This window comes from Salminus brasiliensis, chromosome 22 (assembly GCF_030463535.1).
Source record: "Salminus brasiliensis chromosome 22, fSalBra1.hap2, whole genome shotgun sequence".
Classification (NCBI taxonomy): domain Eukaryota; kingdom Metazoa; phylum Chordata; class Actinopteri; order Characiformes; family Bryconidae; genus Salminus; species Salminus brasiliensis.
Window position 1 is genome coordinate 24,306,277 of NC_132899.1, and position 20,462 is coordinate 24,326,738.

The window sequence follows — 20,462 nt, forward strand, 5'->3', positions numbered from 1 at the left end:
CTCCTCCTCTCAGTCTGTGTGGTTGTCAGTGGGGTTTTAGTGCTGGTGAGCTGCAGTTCTCTCATCCATATGAATGAGAGCGAGTGCGGGCCGCTCAGCCACTGTAATGAGGATGAACAGGAGATCAGCCCAGCTTTGTAATGAGCGCCAGTTTAAAAGGTTAAACACACACATGCACACACACACACACACTCTGCCTGTGTCTCCTCCTGGAGAGTTAACAAACTCTCCCCAATTACTGCATTTAGCAACACTTCTACACTGCTCAGGACCTTAACAATGAAATATTTGCATTCAAACAGACGGCGGCTCCCAGCTCAAAACACACACTCAGCACAGCTAAAAGGCCTAAACTGAGGTATGTAGTGTGAGAGCGAAGCATCATGCTGACAACTAGGATTATATTAGGATCAATTATATGAGCACTGGAGTAATGAATTGTTTATCTGGATGATTAATTGCATAATCAGAGCTTTAATAAAGGTCAAACAATTAGAAAAAAATAAACAGCGATAAAAAACATGTCTAGCATTTCAATAGGATTCCAAAACACTTTGCTGGAAAAAAGATAAATTAGGTCTTTTAAATGACAAAACGTTTGTTAGGATGTGCTAAAAAAAAATAAAAAAAAATATTGAATTCTGGGTCACTGCTGATTTAAAAAAAAAATAGGGTTCTTTGGAGTAAAAACTCAAACAACAACAAAAAAACATCTGAATGCTTAAATGGCTCTTTGTCTATTGAAATGAAAGAAAACGTCTTGTTAGGGATGCCCCATTACGATCTTGAGCTCATCCAGCCATGTTTTCATTTATTGGGTACTGGATAGCCTTTATGGTGTTAATTCTTAGTCTTTACTGCCGCACCTCTAAGTAAGGGTGGCACAGTACCACTTTTTCCATGTCTGATACAAATACTGATACAACAATCTGGAGTATTAAGCGATACCATCTCTTCCCCTCTCTTAACCCTGAGACCCCTAGTCCAATTTTGTGTGATTTTTTGTTGTCTGGTTTAACTTTATTTACCTAAAAATTCCCAAGAAGTTCTAAGAGACAGTCACACATAGCATGCACTTGCCAAGAGAGTCTAGGCTATTAAAACATACATATCTGAATTTGAGATGTAAAACATTAACAGAATTTAGATATTTGTACCATGCTTTGATGATACATTTACTTCAAGAGTTGATGCTTGAGAAGACTATAAAACCATGGTTGGATATGGTAAGTATTGCTGCTTGGCTAGGATCGAAAAGAAACCTCCAAGTCTAGATGCTACTAAATACAAAAGTCAGTGTGGATAACATGATGTTGAAGAGATGGGTCTTCAGTCAGTGTTTGAAGACAGCGAGCGACTCTGCTGTTCAGACACCCAGGGAAAGTTCGTTCCTCCACTTCAATGCCAGGACAGAACCAGTATCGGCACAACCCTACCCCTGTGTCCTAAAACAGTGTCCTCTAGGTGCTGTAAATGTGTTGAGGAGGGTTTTCAGAAGACCATAAAGACAGTTTCATCAGGCCACAGCACTTCTCCAGATGTTCTGCAGCATACTTGGAGCAGTGAGGTTTCCTTCCTATGATTCTTCCATAAAGATCATGTTCATGCAAGCAGCGCTGCACAGTGGAACAGTGCACCACTGCCCTGACTCAGCTAAACTTTCATACAGGTTCTTAGCAGACATGTGGAGGATTTGATTTGCCTGTGTTACCAGAGTACAAGCAGCTCTCATTCATATCTCATCTCGACCTCCACAGCTCCCCTGAACTAACATTTCTTCAAAACATGCAGTTTTCTTGACTTGTGGCCACTGATCGCTTTCATTTCCTGATCTTCAGACAGTTGCTTAGAGCCAGTGGTTGGTGAGTGCTAGCACAAGGTTTAAGATAATTTATAAAACTTGGAAATATGGTTCAGTTAACAGTTCCTAATTATATAGGCAAAATGCCTCAGGCCTGATTTGCTAATTAACAGATCCAACTCTGAGCCTTTGTGAGGTTTAAGGTGTATGAAACCTTTTACAGGCCATGCTGATTTGGATTTTTGAAAATGACAAACTACATAATTTAACCAAAAGAGCACAAGATTTCATATACACATGAAACTTTAGCGTTACAATGTGTTTTTAAAGCACTTTGCATCACCTGAAGTCTTAAATCAACAATCTGCTGTGATTGTATTGATAGAGCTGTCTGTGCAAGACGTCAATCAAAAGCGCTGAGTGGAGCGCAATAGCCTCTGGGCAATGTTATTTAAATCATTATCATGCTAAATATCCTGACTCTAATTATCATCCTAATCATAGACAACATGATCTTGAGCATGGTTTTCGCATCATTCCTCAACCTTCCAGTAAAATACATATGCATGCCTCAGCTCAGCGCACCACGCACCACTTGTAAACGCAGAAGCTGTTTCTTCTGTTTTTAACTGAACAAAACAGTCCTGATCTGCCTTCATTGGCAAGTGAATAGAGGCAGTGATATTGATATTAAAGGCACTTCCACATCCTCCAGTGTCCTCCTGGGGGATGGAAACGACATGAATTATGCAGCTACCCGCATTCACACGGATTTCTACAGATTCAATAGACGTGACTTTATATATGCATATTCAACGACATCAGTACAGAAATCATTAGCCATAAACTTATATAATAACTGTGCAGAGTGTGCATGGGAGAGCGTCATATTTCTCCATTTCTCTCTCTCTCTCTCTCTCTCCCTCCCTCATTCGCTCGCTCGCTTCCCACGCCCCCACACAGACACACACATTAATAAACACACGCAATTTTCCTGCCCAGCCACACTAATCATAAGAAATGGGAAATATTCGGAATTCAAATAAAAGGGCCGAGAGAAGGAGAAAAACCAAGAGTTATCAAATCTCATTAGCCTAATAAAAAAAAAAGCCAGAACTTTGCTGAGTTGGGAGACGTCGGGCTCAGCTGGTTTGCTGATCAAAGGGAATAACTCATTTAAAAAGACTCAGTGAATTCGGAACGCCAGAGCTGATGTATATGCTGCTGCTGCTGCTCCTGTTGGCCTTCGGTCTGTTCCAGTGCACTGCACAGAAATGCAACTAAAATATAAAGGTACTGAAAACCACCCGTCTCTCATCCATCCAATGGACCTAGTCCTTCATAAGCTCAGTCAGGGAATCTACAGCAGGGAAGCCTCCCCTCCCACCAGTATCTGTTGATATAAAGCCTTGGTTTTCTGTATTATTATTGTATGTGTAACAGTACACTTCGGCATGTACACGTTAAAGTTAGCAAAGCCAACAAGGCAGATTTAAATGGTAGGCTGAGGGTGTGCTTCTGTCATAGATGCCATTCAGCCTATTATATAAGTCAGTGGAGCTTCAAAATGATCTTGGTCATAAATGACCAAATGCACTGGACACTCTTCGCCCGTCAGTGTTAATAAGCTTGAAGCCGCTATGCACATTACTGTTAAAGTCCAAAAGGCCAAAGTACCGTGTAATGCTGCCACTCATATAGGTCACTAGGAGGATACTGTGGACTTTATTTTTCAAACTGCAGGCAAGACTGTTTGGGATGCAGGCTTCAGCAGACTCAGAGTTATGTAATTACTGCTTGTGGAATGACCTTTAATGCGCAGGAAAAACATTTGATAACAAATGTAAGGTAAATATAAGTGTTGAATAAATATATATTCAAATAAAAAAAATCTGGTTCATAGAAAACTAGACCACAATGCAGAGAGGTGTGTAAAACAATTAAGTACACCTTTAATGCTTTCATAGGAATTCATAGGACGAGTAAGTAGCAACTAGGTGGTGCTAACCAATTGCCCTTGATAAATTCATAAGCAGCATGCATGATAAAAAATTGGGCAATTGCACCTGTCCATCAATCTGGAAAGTGTTATAAGACCATTTCCAAACAGATTTAGACCTGGCTTTTACCAGATACAGTACTTTTGTAATTTATGTAGCTTAGCTTTAAATGCACTACACTAACATGCTATAGCCCGCACTCACATTTTATATGGAACCAGTTTGATCACCTAGCTTAACTGTGGCCGAAAAGCTTCTAAAGGCACAGTGGCAAACTTTTTTTTTTTAATTCTAAAGCATAAAGAAAGCTTCATAAACGTAAAAAGTTTTGAGGACATGAACCAACAAAAACCTCACAAACGGTCTTTAGGAAAACAAATAAACACAAAAAAAAACAGAATACAGCCCATTTAACTTCTGAAATCGTTCTTCACTACTTCTAGCTGGGAGAATATCCAGTAGTGGAAACTGAGTTCAGTTGGGAACAGTAGCTACGAATGGGATCAGGCTTAATACAGAGGATACTGATCTGTTAGAATGTGTCTGGATCAGCGAAAAAGAGAGCACACAGCACTGCTTAGGTCACAGACAGGCTAAACTCATCAGCCAATAAAGCTTTATGATGGAATGAGCTACGCTGAGTCAGCTGGCCCTGGGCTATACAGTCACTGACGAGAGCTCGAGCATCTGACCAGCTCTGAAGTCCTGTAATAAATCTGCTCATCACCGCCGCCGCAGATTCACAGAGCACATTTTCCAGAGGCGGCCTGACACTATTAACATCACGGAGAGGTCCTCTGATCACACCAGCTTCAACGGCAATCACACTCCGCCATCTCTGCCAGCAATCATGCAGCACACGAGCTCAAGAAGGCCACCGAAAACAGCCATGGTGGCATCGTTTGATACCATGAGCATTTCTGTGATAGAGTCATTACACCCTCCTTTTTTAATAACCCTTTCCCCGGAAAATTTTATAAGCACAAGCAAGCGCTTTCACAGCAGCAGTTATATTTTTTCATTATGTGACAAGAATGAGAAGCAGAGAAATTCTTCATGGCAAAACAAAGCAGGGGCAATAATACCGAAGATCGGTTACGCTCTTTCTATAGGCATCCCAAAGCCACCCGGATCTTGTTTCATGAAGCGTAATTTCAAACTAGGGGTTGGTGGGGAGGGGGGATGCTCCTGTGGGAAACGCACAGCTTCCACATTAATTTGCTGAAACCTTTATTTGTGTCAGTTCTGGCTGGCCAGCCATATGGAATTCGAGCCAGTCGCCCCTTAGGAGGACACATCGCTACCTCCAGCCTGGATCAACACAAGGTAACTGGCTTTAGAATGAGCGCATGTCTCATAAACTCACCTTTTTTTCTTTGGAGCCCCAAAGAGAGACATAAAGCAAAGCTAGACACTTTTATTCGTTTAGTTGAGCATGGCTCGTAAGTTCCTTTGGGGATTATAACACTGACCCGGTCCAGACGCGTATGCATAATCAATGCCTATGACGCCAAGCCACAGGTAGGTGCCATCAAAAGAGAGGATACACAACCCGTGCAAGAGGTGGTGCCAGGGCATATAGAGGATACTTGTGAGGTGTAGAAAATGCCCAAAGGGTTTCCAATCTCCTTCGAGTGTCTGCATGTAAGTGCTGAGCATATGGCTAATGATGCTGAAAGGCTTCATTGAATAGAATCACCTTTAATGAGCAGACAGCTTAGGCTGAGTGCATCAAGCTGTCATTGACACAATCTTGGAAAGCCAAGATTGGTGAGACTCTGCATGTCAGGCAGTTTTTTTTATTTTTTTTCATCTGTGTTTGGCTAGGGCTTCAGACCAATCAATACACACAGAGACAGAAGCTCACTAAGAGACACCTGAGAAGTCCTAATAGCCACCCAGACAGCTCAGGCACTGCAGAGGGGAGAAGAGGTTTTTCACAGGTTAAGAACCCGGTATGGAAAAGCAAGACACAGTCTGATGCATGTTTACCTTAAAGGCAGTGTACACTATTCAGGAGAATGACGGTTAATCTTTAAAAATCAACAGATTTTTGGCCCCATACAACATTGCTACTGCTGGGTTCGCATGCCGGTCGCTGCCATCGTCCAACATTTAGCGTGGCGTTTGCATGCTGGTTACGATTATCTATCACAATTTCACAATCACTATTTCTGAAACAACTTATCGAGCAAGAATAGAACAGCATCCTCATGGTGAGTAGTGTTTCTTTAATAAATGATCATTTAAATGTGAATCAATTTGGATCTGAAACCATTTCCTAGGACCAATATGCAAAAACAAAAGAAATCAAGGGGGACAGATACTATATATATATATATATATATATATTTAACAGCCACAGTGACTTATGTTTGCAGGGTGCTGTCATTTGCCATGGCATGTCACATATGTAGTATTGAGTGTATGAGTATATATGAGTATTTTTGGCCAGTTGTTTTATTGTCTACATTCCATGCCTGTGTATCAGGTCAGGTCAAACCTCTGTTAGGCCAAGACAAGGTAGACAAGGCTTGGTCATTGGTAGACTGATGTGATGTTGTGTTTGAGTAGTCTGAGGACGACTGCCTGATTTTAGATATTCTTACCTTAGTAGCAAAGAGTGCTTCAATGGGAAAACACTACTTTTCCAGGAAATAGTCAAGATTTTAATACAGGTATCAGTATCAGAAAAGAAGAACTGAAGGGGTACCAGAGTCAGTGAATAAAGCACTTCATTTGCAAGGGGGAAAATACCCGCTCCTCATACAAGCCTATAAACTTCAATAGAAAGCGGGGCTCTTGATGGACGAGAACTGTACTGCATGTCAGCCGCCAGTTCCTCCTCAGGCAGCAGACATCTTCTGAATGCTCGTAGAATAAAAGGCTAGTCAGGTGCTAGCGAGTGTGCTGGCAGCAATGCAGATAAAAGAGAAACTTCTGTCTCGCCAAAACAAGAGCGGTACAGCGCCCCAAGGAGAAAGAGATAACCCCCGTCGAGACATCTGATAGTCCAGTAGAAAAGTTTTTCGCAAAGAAGGTTATTTGAGATTTGGTATCAGTGGGCGCGAAGTGATATCTGAAAATAAAGACTGCGCAGAAAGGCTTCATAGAGCTATATCCTCTACACGAGCAGAGCCAGTCAGTTTCCACTGCCTAAAGGCTTCACTGAAAGATTTCAGCAAATAGGAGTCAAATAGAGCATTCCCCCAAGGAGCGTAATAGCTGTGCTGGACCAACTGATCAAAAAATACACACACACACACACACACACACACGGAGGACCTTCTTTTTTAAGATACAGAGTAACTGTAATTTCCCACAGTGGTGGTAATGTCCCATAATGGTGCTTCTGGAAATGCCTGCCATTAGTCTAACCGTCTGTCTCCATCACTCATTGTTCTTGCCTGCAATAGCATGCGCCTGATCCATGATATTATGAAGTAAAAAATTATGTGGCGAAATGCATTTAAAGGAACAGTGATGATAACTGATCAACAGTAAAATAGTAAACATCACATTAGCTGACATGTCTAAACTTACTTCTTTAGCCTAGATGTTAATTATTGCACCCAGTTTCTGACAATAACAAGAATGGCAACAGCAGAGGAGGCCACGATAATGTACTTACTTCAAGTTTCTTCTTCATCTCTGCATGTTGCTCATGTAGATAAACATGTGGGCATAGATGCTTCCATCCATCATGGGGAAAATTAAATACGGGTACGTTCCCATCTATAGGAGCATCCTCATGCCATTAGTGTTTATGTGTGGGATCGAGGCATGTAACGTTTGAGCAGTGTAAACATCTGGAAGACGGTGTCTACAGTTTCACATAAGTTACTTTCCTTCTTTTTCTTTTTTTTTCATCATGTGCTTATATGGTAGTGGTCATGTTTTGCCTGAACTATTGGCTACACTACCCCAATGATTTACAGTGGTACTGCTCCATTCCATCCAAATCTGTAAGCTTTCACAGAATGTGCGCAAATATGGACTTAATAAACGCAGAGTATGGAGACGAGGATCTGTCCCATACCCGTATTTCACGTTGAGCACTTGTAAACCTTTTAACTGTCACCAGTCCCATCTCTGTAAAAACAGGGACAGTGATCAATCATTTTCAAGTTTTTTTCATCAAACTATTCCTTCAAAAGTAATTCCACAAGAATCAAATGGTAATGCTATTAGATGTCAATGCTAATTTATTACATTAGGTCACATAATCACATAATGGTCTGAGCATACATTTCCCCCAATAATCATATAATCTAACAGCTGCATTACATTGAAGTTGTGATGGAGTGGAACGTGACAGGGTGGAATATTTCATGATGAACTGGCTGCCTCACTCCCCGTTACCAAAGTTAGATCTGAAAATAACAGTAATTGACATGTTTTTTTTTTTTTCTGTGAATACTGCAAAAAAATTGTGTGATAGGGTGGACGGGGTGAACATGCTCGACGGACCAGGCCAGGGAAAAAAAAAAAAAACGATGGTCTAACCTCACACAAAATTCAGTCTAGCTAATTTAACAATGACGTTTGCGTTCATTTACTTCATCTTAAAAGACACTTTCACTAAAACCTTTTAGGAGGCATAATTCTCTGCATGTTGCTCATATAGATAAACATGTGAGCATGGATGCTTCCATCCATCATGGGGAAAATTAAATACGGGTATGTTCCCATCTATAGGAGCATCCTCATGACATTAGTGTTCATGTGTGGGATCGAAGCACCCTGGCCTCATCAGTCATGGTCGGGAATGGAAGCCTTGGGGACAACTGGGTTACATCTAAAACAATGGAAAGCGTTCGCCATCAATCAAGCTCTGAGCAAACAACAGACCTGTTTCCGTAGGGATCCATTACAATGTGCAACTCAGGTGAAAAAACAGAAATAAACTCAGCTATTAACTGATGTTGAAAAAACACATTAATTGAAAAGCACTATGCCTGTCTAAGCTACAGCCGCTGAAAGATTACCTGGAGCAGGTGTGTTAGATCGGGTCAGGGCCTAAATTCTGAAGGATGGTAGATCAACAAAGGACTGGTCAATCCTCGTCTTAACAGTCTCCAAAACAATAAGCCAGAAGACAGCAGTATGTTACAGTAATATTACAGTAATTTAAGGTGTGATGAAATTACAGCAACACAAGTGGTTTATTTGTAGTATGTTTACAGTGGCTTTAAATGGAGCCCAGCCAATTAGATTTTGCACCTAGAAATATGTCTGTTGTCCCCCACAAACCATGCATCTCCATTTATGCAGTTTTTCACTTTGACATCATTTGAATCGGACAGCTGTTCTCTACATTACGTTCAATTTTCAAGATGAATGGACCAATAGAAATGCTTCAAAAATTACACAGCTACATCGCTTAGGCTCTAATATGATCACTCTTACAGGGCACCATCACATCACTTCATTCATCCCTCCATTAAGCAGGACACAGCTCAGTCACAGATCTAGCCAAGCAGAAACGGAAAAAGTGCCTCGGGCAGCACAGAGAACGTACAATCCAACTGACAAAGCAGGTCAATAAAACATCCTCAGAGAGTGAAACACTGTGTGTGTGTGTTTCCTTCTCCTGAAGGTGGGTGGTTATGAATGGGACGTGTCATGTCTGGTATGCAGGGAGTAGAGAATTACAGCAGACAGTGCGTGGTGTAGACGGATGCGGATGGGAGACATTACCTGGTAGACGTGGTAGGCATTGGCAGCTCGGCCTTGCAGAAACACAGAAGGGATCCACACGTTGACGAGAGCGCGATGAGCTCTAAGGAAAGCCACAGAGAACAGAATTCGAGACAAGCGATAGCACCAGTGACATTCACCTCCCCCACAGCTCGTCTGACGTATACATTTTCAGAACGCCAGTAACTTTAGCATAATGTGATCGATACCTTTGGTAGATTAACAAGTATTCAACAAAAAACAACTACAACGCTTTTTCTTACACATATTAATAACTTAAACAATAAACATGTATGGAGGACTTTTTAACAGAATTTATTAAATCATAAATCATATGGAATTCTTTGTAGTATTTCGCTCATGTTTTAGTGACATCAGACTGAGGAATTCTGGATTAAATTTATTGTACCTTCAATGTTGATGTTCTATGGCTTTCTTAGTTATTTTAGAAGCATTTTTGCAGTTTTTCTACAGTCTGCGGCTTAATCAGTATTAGATTATGATTAAGCAATTTATACGAATGCAACACTGAAATCATTAGGTGCTATCTATTATCACAATGCACTATGTTTATAATAATTTTATTTTACTGGTTATGGACCTAATGCCCAGCACTGTGAGCTCAACTGCAACGCTGATTTGTCTGTACATAAAAGCTAAGCCCCACTCGCTGGTTTTTGCTCATAAGGATTTGTTAAACTGTGCACCTTAGACAAAATGATTGACTAGCTCTGAATGTGTTTCATCAACAGAATTTGGTAAGAATTTTTTTTTCAGTCAAATCAATTTCGGCTTAAATTATTTAATATTTGCCTTAGTTTACCTTAAATGTAGTTATTATTTTTAAACTGCTCGTAGTGTTAACTAGCACTTTCTCTTATTAATATATATATATATATATATATATATATATATATATATATATATATATATATATATATATAATGTAATTTGTTATGTGTTAAAATCTACATTTAAATATGTTAGTACTCTCACTGGTACAATACAAACATCACATTTAGCTTCATTTGCATCCTAGTTCCAGTGCAATACCAACAAAGTGAACTTCAGACACCGGATTAACAACATTTGGTTAGTTTTTTACATTTGTTTGTTTTTAAGCACATCCCGCCATCTCAACATAATCAACAATATAAAAATGAATCCAAACCTTTTATATGTGAAAGGTTACAGCTTGGTGGAAACAGTACTTAGAAGTTTTCAGCAACATTTCAGAGAAAGCAAAAGCCTTCAGCCTGTCTATTCTTAGACCATTCACTTCGACTTAGCGTGACGCAATCGCCCTATTGGCTCTGGTGGCGATTTTGAAAGGAAGCAAATCCACTCATATTGTACGCCACCCACCTGACAGGCAAAAAGAAATACACCACCAGGAATACACCACAGAGGAGCAAGCGGGGGCACTTACGTCTCAAAGTCGGACAGGCTCGGATCATCAGAGGTTTGGCTCAGGTCCCCGGGCACCTTTACAGAGCAGAAAGTAGAACGTTACCAGTTCTCCCGTTCACATGAGAATTTCTCTTCAGTAAACTGCTGAAGTTTATACTGTTATATAACTTAACATCACATGGATTTAGAGGAAACTAGGGCTTTGCAATAGGGAACAAAATTCAATAATGACACTGAATTGCTACATATTATAGAAACTGCCTGGAAAATGCATTATTAAACACATCATTATTTTATCTATGAGGTGGATAAAGATATGCCTGCATTATTGTTCATGAAAATTGATCTATGATTATAAGACCTTTTGAACGTCTCAAAGCCTGCAAATGTCCACAGAAACATCAGGGAACATCTGACTGGACAACATGTTCATGTACAATAAAAATAGCATCAGTACAGTATCAGTATAGTAGTTATATTAGATAGATAAATAAGTAATCCTTTAAAAGGTCTTTTAACAATTTTTATTTCTGAAATATTAGTGTGTTATTGTTTTTTATTAATGTCTTGTTTCATGATTTGGCTATATTGATCACCACAAATATCGGAAATCATTAAATTGCTTGATTACTAGCACAATTCATACTGACAGCACTATATTGCAGGCTTCCACAACATCAATATTGCAAAGGTCAATACTGTAAAGATAATAAACAAATAATATATAACGCAGCCCTTATATACCCTTATTTACATATACAGTCACAAGAAAAAGCCATTGAGTTTTTTGCAATTATCTGGATTTCTGCATTGGTTACTAATAAAATACAGCCTGGTCATTACCTAAATCTCAATTACAAACAAACACCATTTAGGTCAATGTCTTTAACTGAGCACTCTGAGTAAATATCCACAGTGCAGGCTAGAAAAAGTAAGTGAACCCTTAAATAATTTGTAGATGAGATGACCTGTAGCTCAGCATTGCCTTCTACATTTACCAAATGGTTCCTGTAGCTGAAAATACAATTTGCACAATGTTGGCATGATTCCTATTTGGACCATACCCATCTGCAGAAATATTGCAGTGCAATAAAATTGCTGGGATGCCTTGCGTGCACAGCCCTCGTCAGGACATACCACAGTATCTTGATAGGGTCAAGTTCAGGACTCTGACTTGGCCATTCCCAAACACATGGAACTCTTTTTTTACCCTCAACCATTCTTACTCGATTTACTTTTGTAATATGGGTCATAGTCTTGTTGCATTACATGTGATAAGGTAGAAAGTACTAACAAGTGGGTTTGGTACTTGGCTTTCAAAAAATCGGGGACGAAAATTGGGTAACAACTGAAAAAAAAGAAAATAAAAAGATTTTTTACTTACACGTCTTTGTGTTTACACTTACACTTACTTTTTCTAGCCTACACTGTGGATGTTTACTCAGTGTATACAAAAAAAAAAATAATATATGGACTGTACAACTGTTATTAGTAATCAAAGTAGAAATCCAGGTAATTATTTCTTTCATTCACCTATTTTTGCAACTGTACATCTTATACAATCTAAACATCAAAATTCTGGGTTCAGTAAGTGTGCTGAGCTTGAAATCACCAAAATGTGCTAGACACCCTACACAGCCCACACAGCTGTCCAGGCCCAGAACTGAACAACACCTACTTTACATATGTTTCGGAATGTCAATTAAAAATAAACAGTAAAAACATAGTAAAAAACAAACGTGGCATCCCTCTGGCGAACACCATCTTTCTCTTACTGCCAGTTCAAAAATTTAGAAGCCCTGTAATTTACAGTTCTGGCTCTATTAATGGGAGGTTACTGCACACTATAGAAAAGACCCATTTGGATGGAAAAATGAGAAGCTTAGTGAACTGATACATTTACCTACTATTACACTAATCCCTTCCCCCTTAAATCACTCATGGCCTACAAGCAATGCTCTTGTAATCCTATTTGTGTGTGTGTGTGTGTGTGTGTGTGTGTGTCTTAACATCATACAGGGTTCTCTCTAGGTGAAACTGTAGTAATTAAGGCTGGGTGTAATGATGAAAATACAACATGCATCATTATACTTTCGCCTCTCCGGGAAGTACTTCATTTTAAATAAAATTGGAGAAAAAACATCTTTTGGTAAACACTATATATCCTGTATATACATTTATGATCATTACTGTACACTGCTTGTTGTTTACAGGCTCTCTATAATTAGTGTAAATCTGGTCTTTCAATCCAGTGAATGACCAGTCCAACAATCAATCAGTGTGGTGAACGGTCAGTCCAGTCAGGCAAGCAGTGCAAGTTGACGACTGTACAGCTCATGAGCTGGACTCCCTGAAAGCGCAATCAGAAAGAGGGAACAGCAGGGAGAGAAACTACAGAAATAAACTAGTCCTCTAGGATTAGAACGCAGGAGTGTGTGTGTGTGTGAGAGAGAGAGAGAGCGAGAGAGAGAGAGAGATAGAGAGTGAGAGAGAAAGAGAAAGACCGACTACTACTGATTGAAGAGGGGGCAAACCTATGGAGAGGGACCGCAGTCTGAGCAGCATGTGTCTGCGCCCTAATGCTAGAGATCAAAAAAATCTGAGCATTTCGCTGGCTGGACAAGGAGATGATGTACATAGACAGATGACTTGGAAAGGGGCGGTATCCAACACCGTTGTGGTCTGAACATCCATAATTCACATTTCTCCAATGAGAAAGTGTTTTTTACTCTTCTAAATAGGGGGGTCTGTTTTACTGTGTGCAGCTACCTGATTGGTCAGTGAATTTACTGCCGGCTCTCTTTAAGGATGATGACTGACACAAAGCTCACTGTTGATATCTGTTGTATTTTTGTCAATAATGTTTGCTGAAATCATGTCACTTGTGAAATGCAATATTAGCTGCTTGAGTCTGCTTGAGGGCTGGTTTATTGATCACAGGGTTGTGGGTTCAATACCCGCCTCCACAAAGCTGCCACTGTTGGACCCTTGAGCAAGGCCCTTAACCTGCAAGGCTGCCTAATGGCCGACCCTGCACTCTGAGCTTTGTAAGCTGGGATATGCAAAGAGGAACTATATTCCTAGCGTGTGTGTGTTTGTGTGTGTGTCTGTGTGTGTATACATGTACTTACCGGGCCTCGCAGATCGATGAGCTCCTGTCTCATCTGGACAATCAGATTGTCTTTGGCTATGAGTGAACGATACAGCCTCTCATTAAACTCAATCAGCTCACCGTGCATCTCCGCCACCTAAAAACACAAACAAAGAGCATCTCCTCAGTTTCCACATCTCATCACAAGCTCACATAATCGTATACACACACCCATTGGAAGAAATATATCCTGTTTATCATATTCATTTTTACAATTACTTTATGCCTTACAATTAAACAGGCCTTTTTAGTTCCACAATCAGAAATACTTTATTGAACCCAAGAGGGAAATTACAGTTGCTACAGCTGCAACCGTTCGTGTAAGAATAAACACTCTATAAAATACACAAATAAATATAAAACAAAGAGAGAAAATTGAAATGTGTACAATGATATAAATGCAGTAAAGTTGCATAGTGGTATTAACTGTGATAATATGGAAAATTATTGCACCCGAGTTATTGCACACGAATTAAATTAAATTACAGTACTATTATTATTGCACAGATGAACCGTAGTGTCTTACATTAAGGGAGGAGTTATAGAGTTTAATGGCCAGAGGTCGGAATGACCTCCTGTGGCGCTTTGTGGTGCATCAACACATCACATTATCGCACCCTCCCACAGAGAGCGAGACCAATTTTCCTCTCCTGAATTTCTAGCCACAGATGGCTGTGGCATCATCAATCTCCTTAACGACAGGGCTGACACTTAGACAGTTGTGCCACTCGTAGACATTGGAGAGGTGAAAATAAATGCTTTACCTACTTTATTCGGACGTCTGGATGCTTTGGAAAATTGGAATTCTGCATTTGCTGCACACGTTTCACTTAATTACTGAAACAACACTCTGAATCACTTCTACACGAACAGCATAAACGTCTGACGGCTGAACAGGCAGTCAAATGTAAATGTACTTATGGCTGTGTTTTGCTAACTTAGTTTGTATACATGGTTTGTACGGATACAGGATCAATGATACATTAATGAGGGCTCCCAAGTATTAGCCCTATTGTAACGATATCGTGGGGTCAATCCCTGGTGATGCCATAGCCATCTGTGGTCGGGAGTTCTAGAGGCTGTTTACATCTAGCACTGACATGTTTTCGGTGAACATGTAGAGAACGCACTGTGTTCGGATTATGATCGGGTCACTCATACCACTTTAAGGACGAGGTCAGAGACGCATACTGACTACACTAAAAAGAAGTCTAAACAACAAGTGTTTTCCGTGACCACCTTCCTTGCTCACCCTCGCTCTGTGTGTACTTACATGCGCGTGCACTCGCTCTGGCTTATTTACTCGTAGATTTTTCAACCACACCTGGCAGTATTACAGCTTGCGTTCCCTTGCAATTATGGGAATGTTTCCATACCAGATTTCAAAATTTTCATCGTTTCTCTATAAAAGTCTATAAAATTACTCACATGAGAAAGTACAAATCGGATCATACCTAGTCACACTGGAGATGTATTTTAGTAAAATGTGTAAACTGAATCCGCCTTAAATCTGTCTCCTTAAAGTTTAAGTTCCCTGAGGAACTTAAGGCAGCACCTCAAGAGGTTCCTTTTCATTTGTTTCAAATTCAAGAGGCACAGTTTCACATTGAAGGACCTCCAAAAGTTGGGTTAGATGAAGAGTGTGTTGCCAGGCACTGCCCACTAACAGAACTGGCAGTCAGTGTTCTCCTCCAAGCGTGTTCAGCTGTCCAATAACATTGCGTCAATTGTTGACCACAAAAAGCGCATGCTAGCCCCCCCCCCCCCCCCCCCCCCCCCCCTTAGCACTTAGTATCGCTTAAGAGGGGGATTCCTAACTAGTGGGTTAGAATTAGAAATGACTAAATCCATGTGATGTGCTGTTTAACTATTAAAACCACCCATCAGTGGGCCATGCTGTTGCTCCTGGCCATTTGAGTTTTCTGCCAGTTGCTGTATATGTGTATGAGTGAGCGGGTCCACTTCCCGCAGGTGTGCGAGTGTGCTTGTCTGGGGTGGAAGGAGCTCCTCATTAGAGCAGGTGCCACTGCTGCCAGCTCGCTCATCAGCTGTCACACAACATAAATGACAGAGACAGGGAGACAGGTCCCTGTCTGCCAGCCGCAGCCAGCATTCATTTGCTTATGGAAATCGTACGTCAACGTACATTTGGGGAGGCACCGCCTCACCTGACAGATGAATTATGTCAATTCTGACATGTTTGTTCCGATTAGGGGCTCGTCTTCTTTCAGAGGTGCTTTTTAATAGGTTCCACTGTCATCCAGACAGCAGGTGCAGGACCATTTAAAAGCCAAGAGGCGCACAATCACAGCGGTATTGCTCCAAATGAAAGGATACTGTTCAGCTAAACGCCATGGATACTTAAACACTGCCAATGACGGGCTCAGTGAGCTCATTTATTTACAATGAAAGTGAAACAGCAAGAAAAAGTGGATGGCATTTGCCTGACATTTAAATTAAACAGACTAAAGACCAGTGTTTACACTCATTATTATACCACAAACCTGACAACGAGCACCAACACATTATTACTAATGCAGTTTTAGCACCCATTATACAACCTGAGCCCTTTTGTTCGACTGAGATATTTGGAGAAGCAAGTCAAAAAGCCAAAGTTTCCAAAAGTTTGGATAAACAGCATTTCAACACAAAGCTTTGTCTCGGAGGCTACTTTAGAAAACGCTGGGCTTTAAATAGCATTCCAGCATTGCTATTTGCAGCATTAGGATGCATTTTATCCTCTAGCTTGTTTCACAAGTTAAGAGGGACTTCAAAAACCCTGACCTCTCCGACTCAGGAAGGATACCTACGCTCCAGAGCTTTGAAGACGCAATCATAAAAAAAAGGAAGGAGGACTATTTTAAATTCACTATTGTTGGGTAAAGTGGAGGAGCTCTTGAAGTGAAGACAGAGGAAATGATACAGCAGCTGGAGCACCAGCACTTCCGCAGCGCTAACTCGAGTGTCTGCAGAAGGGTACTGGGGCGCAATAGCATGCTTATTGACCGCAATCTTAAAAACAGAAAGAGACGAGAACCAAAATTTAATCTTTCTTTGTGGAGCCTGCACATAGAAAGCAGCCCAGCCTTACAGGGATCACTCTCCTGCCCAGATCCTCATTCAGATAATTTAATATTGATTAACGGCTGATCACTGATTTCGTATGATCACTAGAAAACAATATATGAAAACATGCAGTTGCTAGGCTGTTGCTATGTCGCCACTGAGGTTGTGGTTGCTATGGGGTTGTTAAGGAGTTGCTAGGTGGTCCTTATGCTGTTGTAAAGTGGTTGCTTCGGAGTTGCTTTGTTTGGTTGCTAAGGTGTTGCTATGGTATTGCTAAGTCGTTGCCACCTGGTTCCCATAGTGTTTTTAGTACTGTTGCCAGACAGTTACTAGGTAGTGTCTAGACAGTTGCAATGGAGTTGCTAGCTTGCTGGTTGCTAGGCTGTTGCTAGACAGCTGCTTTGCAGCTGCAGGGGTGGTGCAATGGAGTCTCAGGTGGCTGATCAGGTGTTGCCAAGCAGATGTTGTGGTACCCCTTGTGGTCGGCTGGTTGTTACTAGCGCGTTTGTATTATTCGTAATGAATAGTACATAAGACAGGAGCAGCCTATTCATTCCTATAGGAAAGTTTCAATTAAAAATCCACAGCTATATGAAAACTGTATGCCCAATCAAAAAGCTGTATCCAAGCCTGAATAGCATCTGCATTTCTTCTGAAATCAATGGTATTGACAGTTTGTAGTTTTAGAACTACAGGCTGTAGCCCATCTGCTTTTCCGCATACTTTGTTAGCCCCCTTTCACCCTGGTCTTCAATGCTCCCCACAGAGCAAGTGTTATTTGGGCGGTGGTTCGAGAGGATCAGACACAGCAGTGCTGCTGGAGTGTTTAAACACTGTGTTCACTCGCTGACCACCTTTATTACACACCACAACCTAGTTGGTCCACCTTGAAGATGTGACGTCAGAGACAGAAGCTCATTTGTTTCTGCACAGTTTGAGCTGGACATCCTTGAGACCTTCATCAGTGGTCACAGGATGCTGTTGGCTGGATATGTCAGGTTGGAGGATGTTGCACTGCTGTGTCTGATCCTCTCGAACCAGCCCAGCACATACTAACATGTGGCCACCATGCCGGTGTCACTGCAGTGAAACAGAGTAATACCTGCTCTGTGGTGGTCCTGTGGGGTCCTGAGCATTAAAGAACAGGGTGAAAGGAAGCTAACACAGTATGCGGAGAAACCGACGGACTTCAGTCTGTAATCTTAGAACTACAAAGTGGATCAGGATCACTTACAATAGACAGTGAGTGGAGAAACAAGGAGGTGGTCTTAATGGCATGGCTGAATGCGCATACAAACATACACACATGCACACGCATATATCCGTGCATATACACCAAGCTTTAGCATCTCCATCGCAATTATTTATTCGCTGCCGCGGCTTTAAAGTGGGACATTTATAAAATGGGAATTAATTTTAAGCGTGAAGGAACCCAATTAATTTTCGGTGAGTGCGTGCATGTGAGAGAGAGAGGGGGGCGGGGTTTGGGGGGATGGGGGGGGGGGGGGGGGTTGGAATAAAGAGGAGAACAGAAAAGGGGGAGAAAAAGAACAACAGAAAGAGAACAAGAGAGCGAGAGACAAGAAAATAAAGAGAGAGGAAAAGGGCTGGAGAAGTTGGGAGAGAGAGGGTGAGAGAAACAAGTGGAGAACGAGAGGAAAAGAAAGAGAAAAACAGTCAAGGGGGATAAAGAGAATGAGAGAGAGAGAGAGAGAGAGAGAGAGAGAGAGAGAAAGAGGTTTAATCACTTTGTTATTTGACTGGCACTCTAATGAGTAAGTGTGTATTTTCAGCTGCCGGCGCTGGTGCCTCCAATTTGCTGAGTGACCGACAGGTTCACACCATTCTCTCTCTCTCTCTCTCTCTCTCTCACACACACACACACACACACACACACACACACACACACACACACACACACACACATCAAAGCGCATTACTGGCCTGCAGCGGCACACTAAGAGCACTACCACTGCTTCGCTATTGTTCTAATTATGGACTTCCGGAGGGCTTCGAGTGCGGCTCCAAAGCTAGCCGGACTCCACAATTAGACCACTTCATCAATTCAGTGAACGTGAAGGCATTGGTGCAGAAATCGGACTTTGAGGAGGGTTAACTCCTCACTAGAAGGCTGCGAGGCAAACTGAGGCTGAGTAAGATTCAGCGCAGCCAGGCAACGCAGTCTGTGATTACTAATGTGCTCACAGCTAGTCAATATACAAGCCCCCACAAGGCTTCATCAAGTCACGAGGGCTCAGGGGTTCATTATTTGTACTGCTCCAGCTTCAGCATGCCTGAAGAAAATGTACACTTAGTTTTCAGTGCTTTGGGTACCTATGTACCCCATAGGCCAACATCTACCATAGGGCTCCTGAGTGGCGCAGCTGTCCAAGCGTTGGTACTATTATTGGGAAATCATAGGTTTCATACCCAGAGATGCCAGTCATCAGTAGCTGGGGATTTCCAGGGGGCATAGCTGGTCTTGACCTTTTTGGGTGTGTAGGATGGCCCTCCCTCTCTCCCCTTAACTTTGATTAGATACCGGATTTGGTCTACACTGGTTGATAAAATGTGTGTCCCCAGTGTGACATTGAGCGAGATCCAATTTTACAGTCCTGCATAAAAAGCACGCCAACGTGTACACCATAAACAACGGCTTCTCATCAAAGTTGTCCTGCTCCTGGAGACTGACCAGTTTAGAGGAAAGCTGGGGTTTCCACTATGCTCATATATATATGGTTCTGGCATTCCACAAACGACTCTCAGAAAATGCTAGAATCTACTCAATAAACTCTGCCCTCATTTACTGGTGAGCACCAGTCTGCTCGACCGACTGTATCTGACCACAGCAAACGCATTCCGTTCACACTTGTATTAACTGTGGACTAGATCCGTCTCTGACCACCTCTGAATGTAATCTGAGTGATCCGATCGTAACCCGATCGCAATGCGGGGGACAAGTCAAATCTGAAAGTGATCTGTGAGGACAAAGCATGTTAATGCCTGGTGTAAACAGAATCATTGTGTCTTGGAGCAAGCACATCCTAGCCTTCACCCTCCCAGCACTGGTGGTATTATATGATGGGGGATTCCTAACTAGTGGGTGGGGAAAAAAATACTACGGGGAGAGGAATGAATAACATAAAAACATGTTCAGTAAAAACTCTTGGTACTTGAAGGGTGATCCAACACTGGAACGGGTCTGGTCATTTATGTTATTTTTTAATGAGAATTGTTTATGTATAAGGGCTTTAAGAATTAAAATAAGCCAGTGTGTTTCTTAGCGTACCTCAAAAGATGACCACCCAGCCAGCCTTTTCTTACAGTGAACAGT

The 20,462-nt window shown here is 41.5% G+C and overlaps 1 protein-coding gene across 1 annotated transcript in view; it reads right to left on the bottom strand.

Moving 5' to 3' along the window:
- The window catches only part of snx29 (sorting nexin 29), a 164,471-nt gene that overhangs the window by 50,591 nt on the left and 93,418 nt on the right, over positions 1–20,462 (bottom strand). Inside the window, exons 16-18 of the mRNA XM_072667776.1 lie at positions 14,043–14,159; positions 10,931–10,986; positions 9,502–9,583 (exon numbers count right to left, since the gene is read on the bottom strand). Of these exons, the coding sequence (XP_072523877.1) occupies positions 9,502–9,583; positions 10,931–10,986; positions 14,043–14,159 (255 nt within the window). The remainder of the gene's footprint in view (positions 1–9,501; positions 9,584–10,930; positions 10,987–14,042; positions 14,160–20,462) is intronic.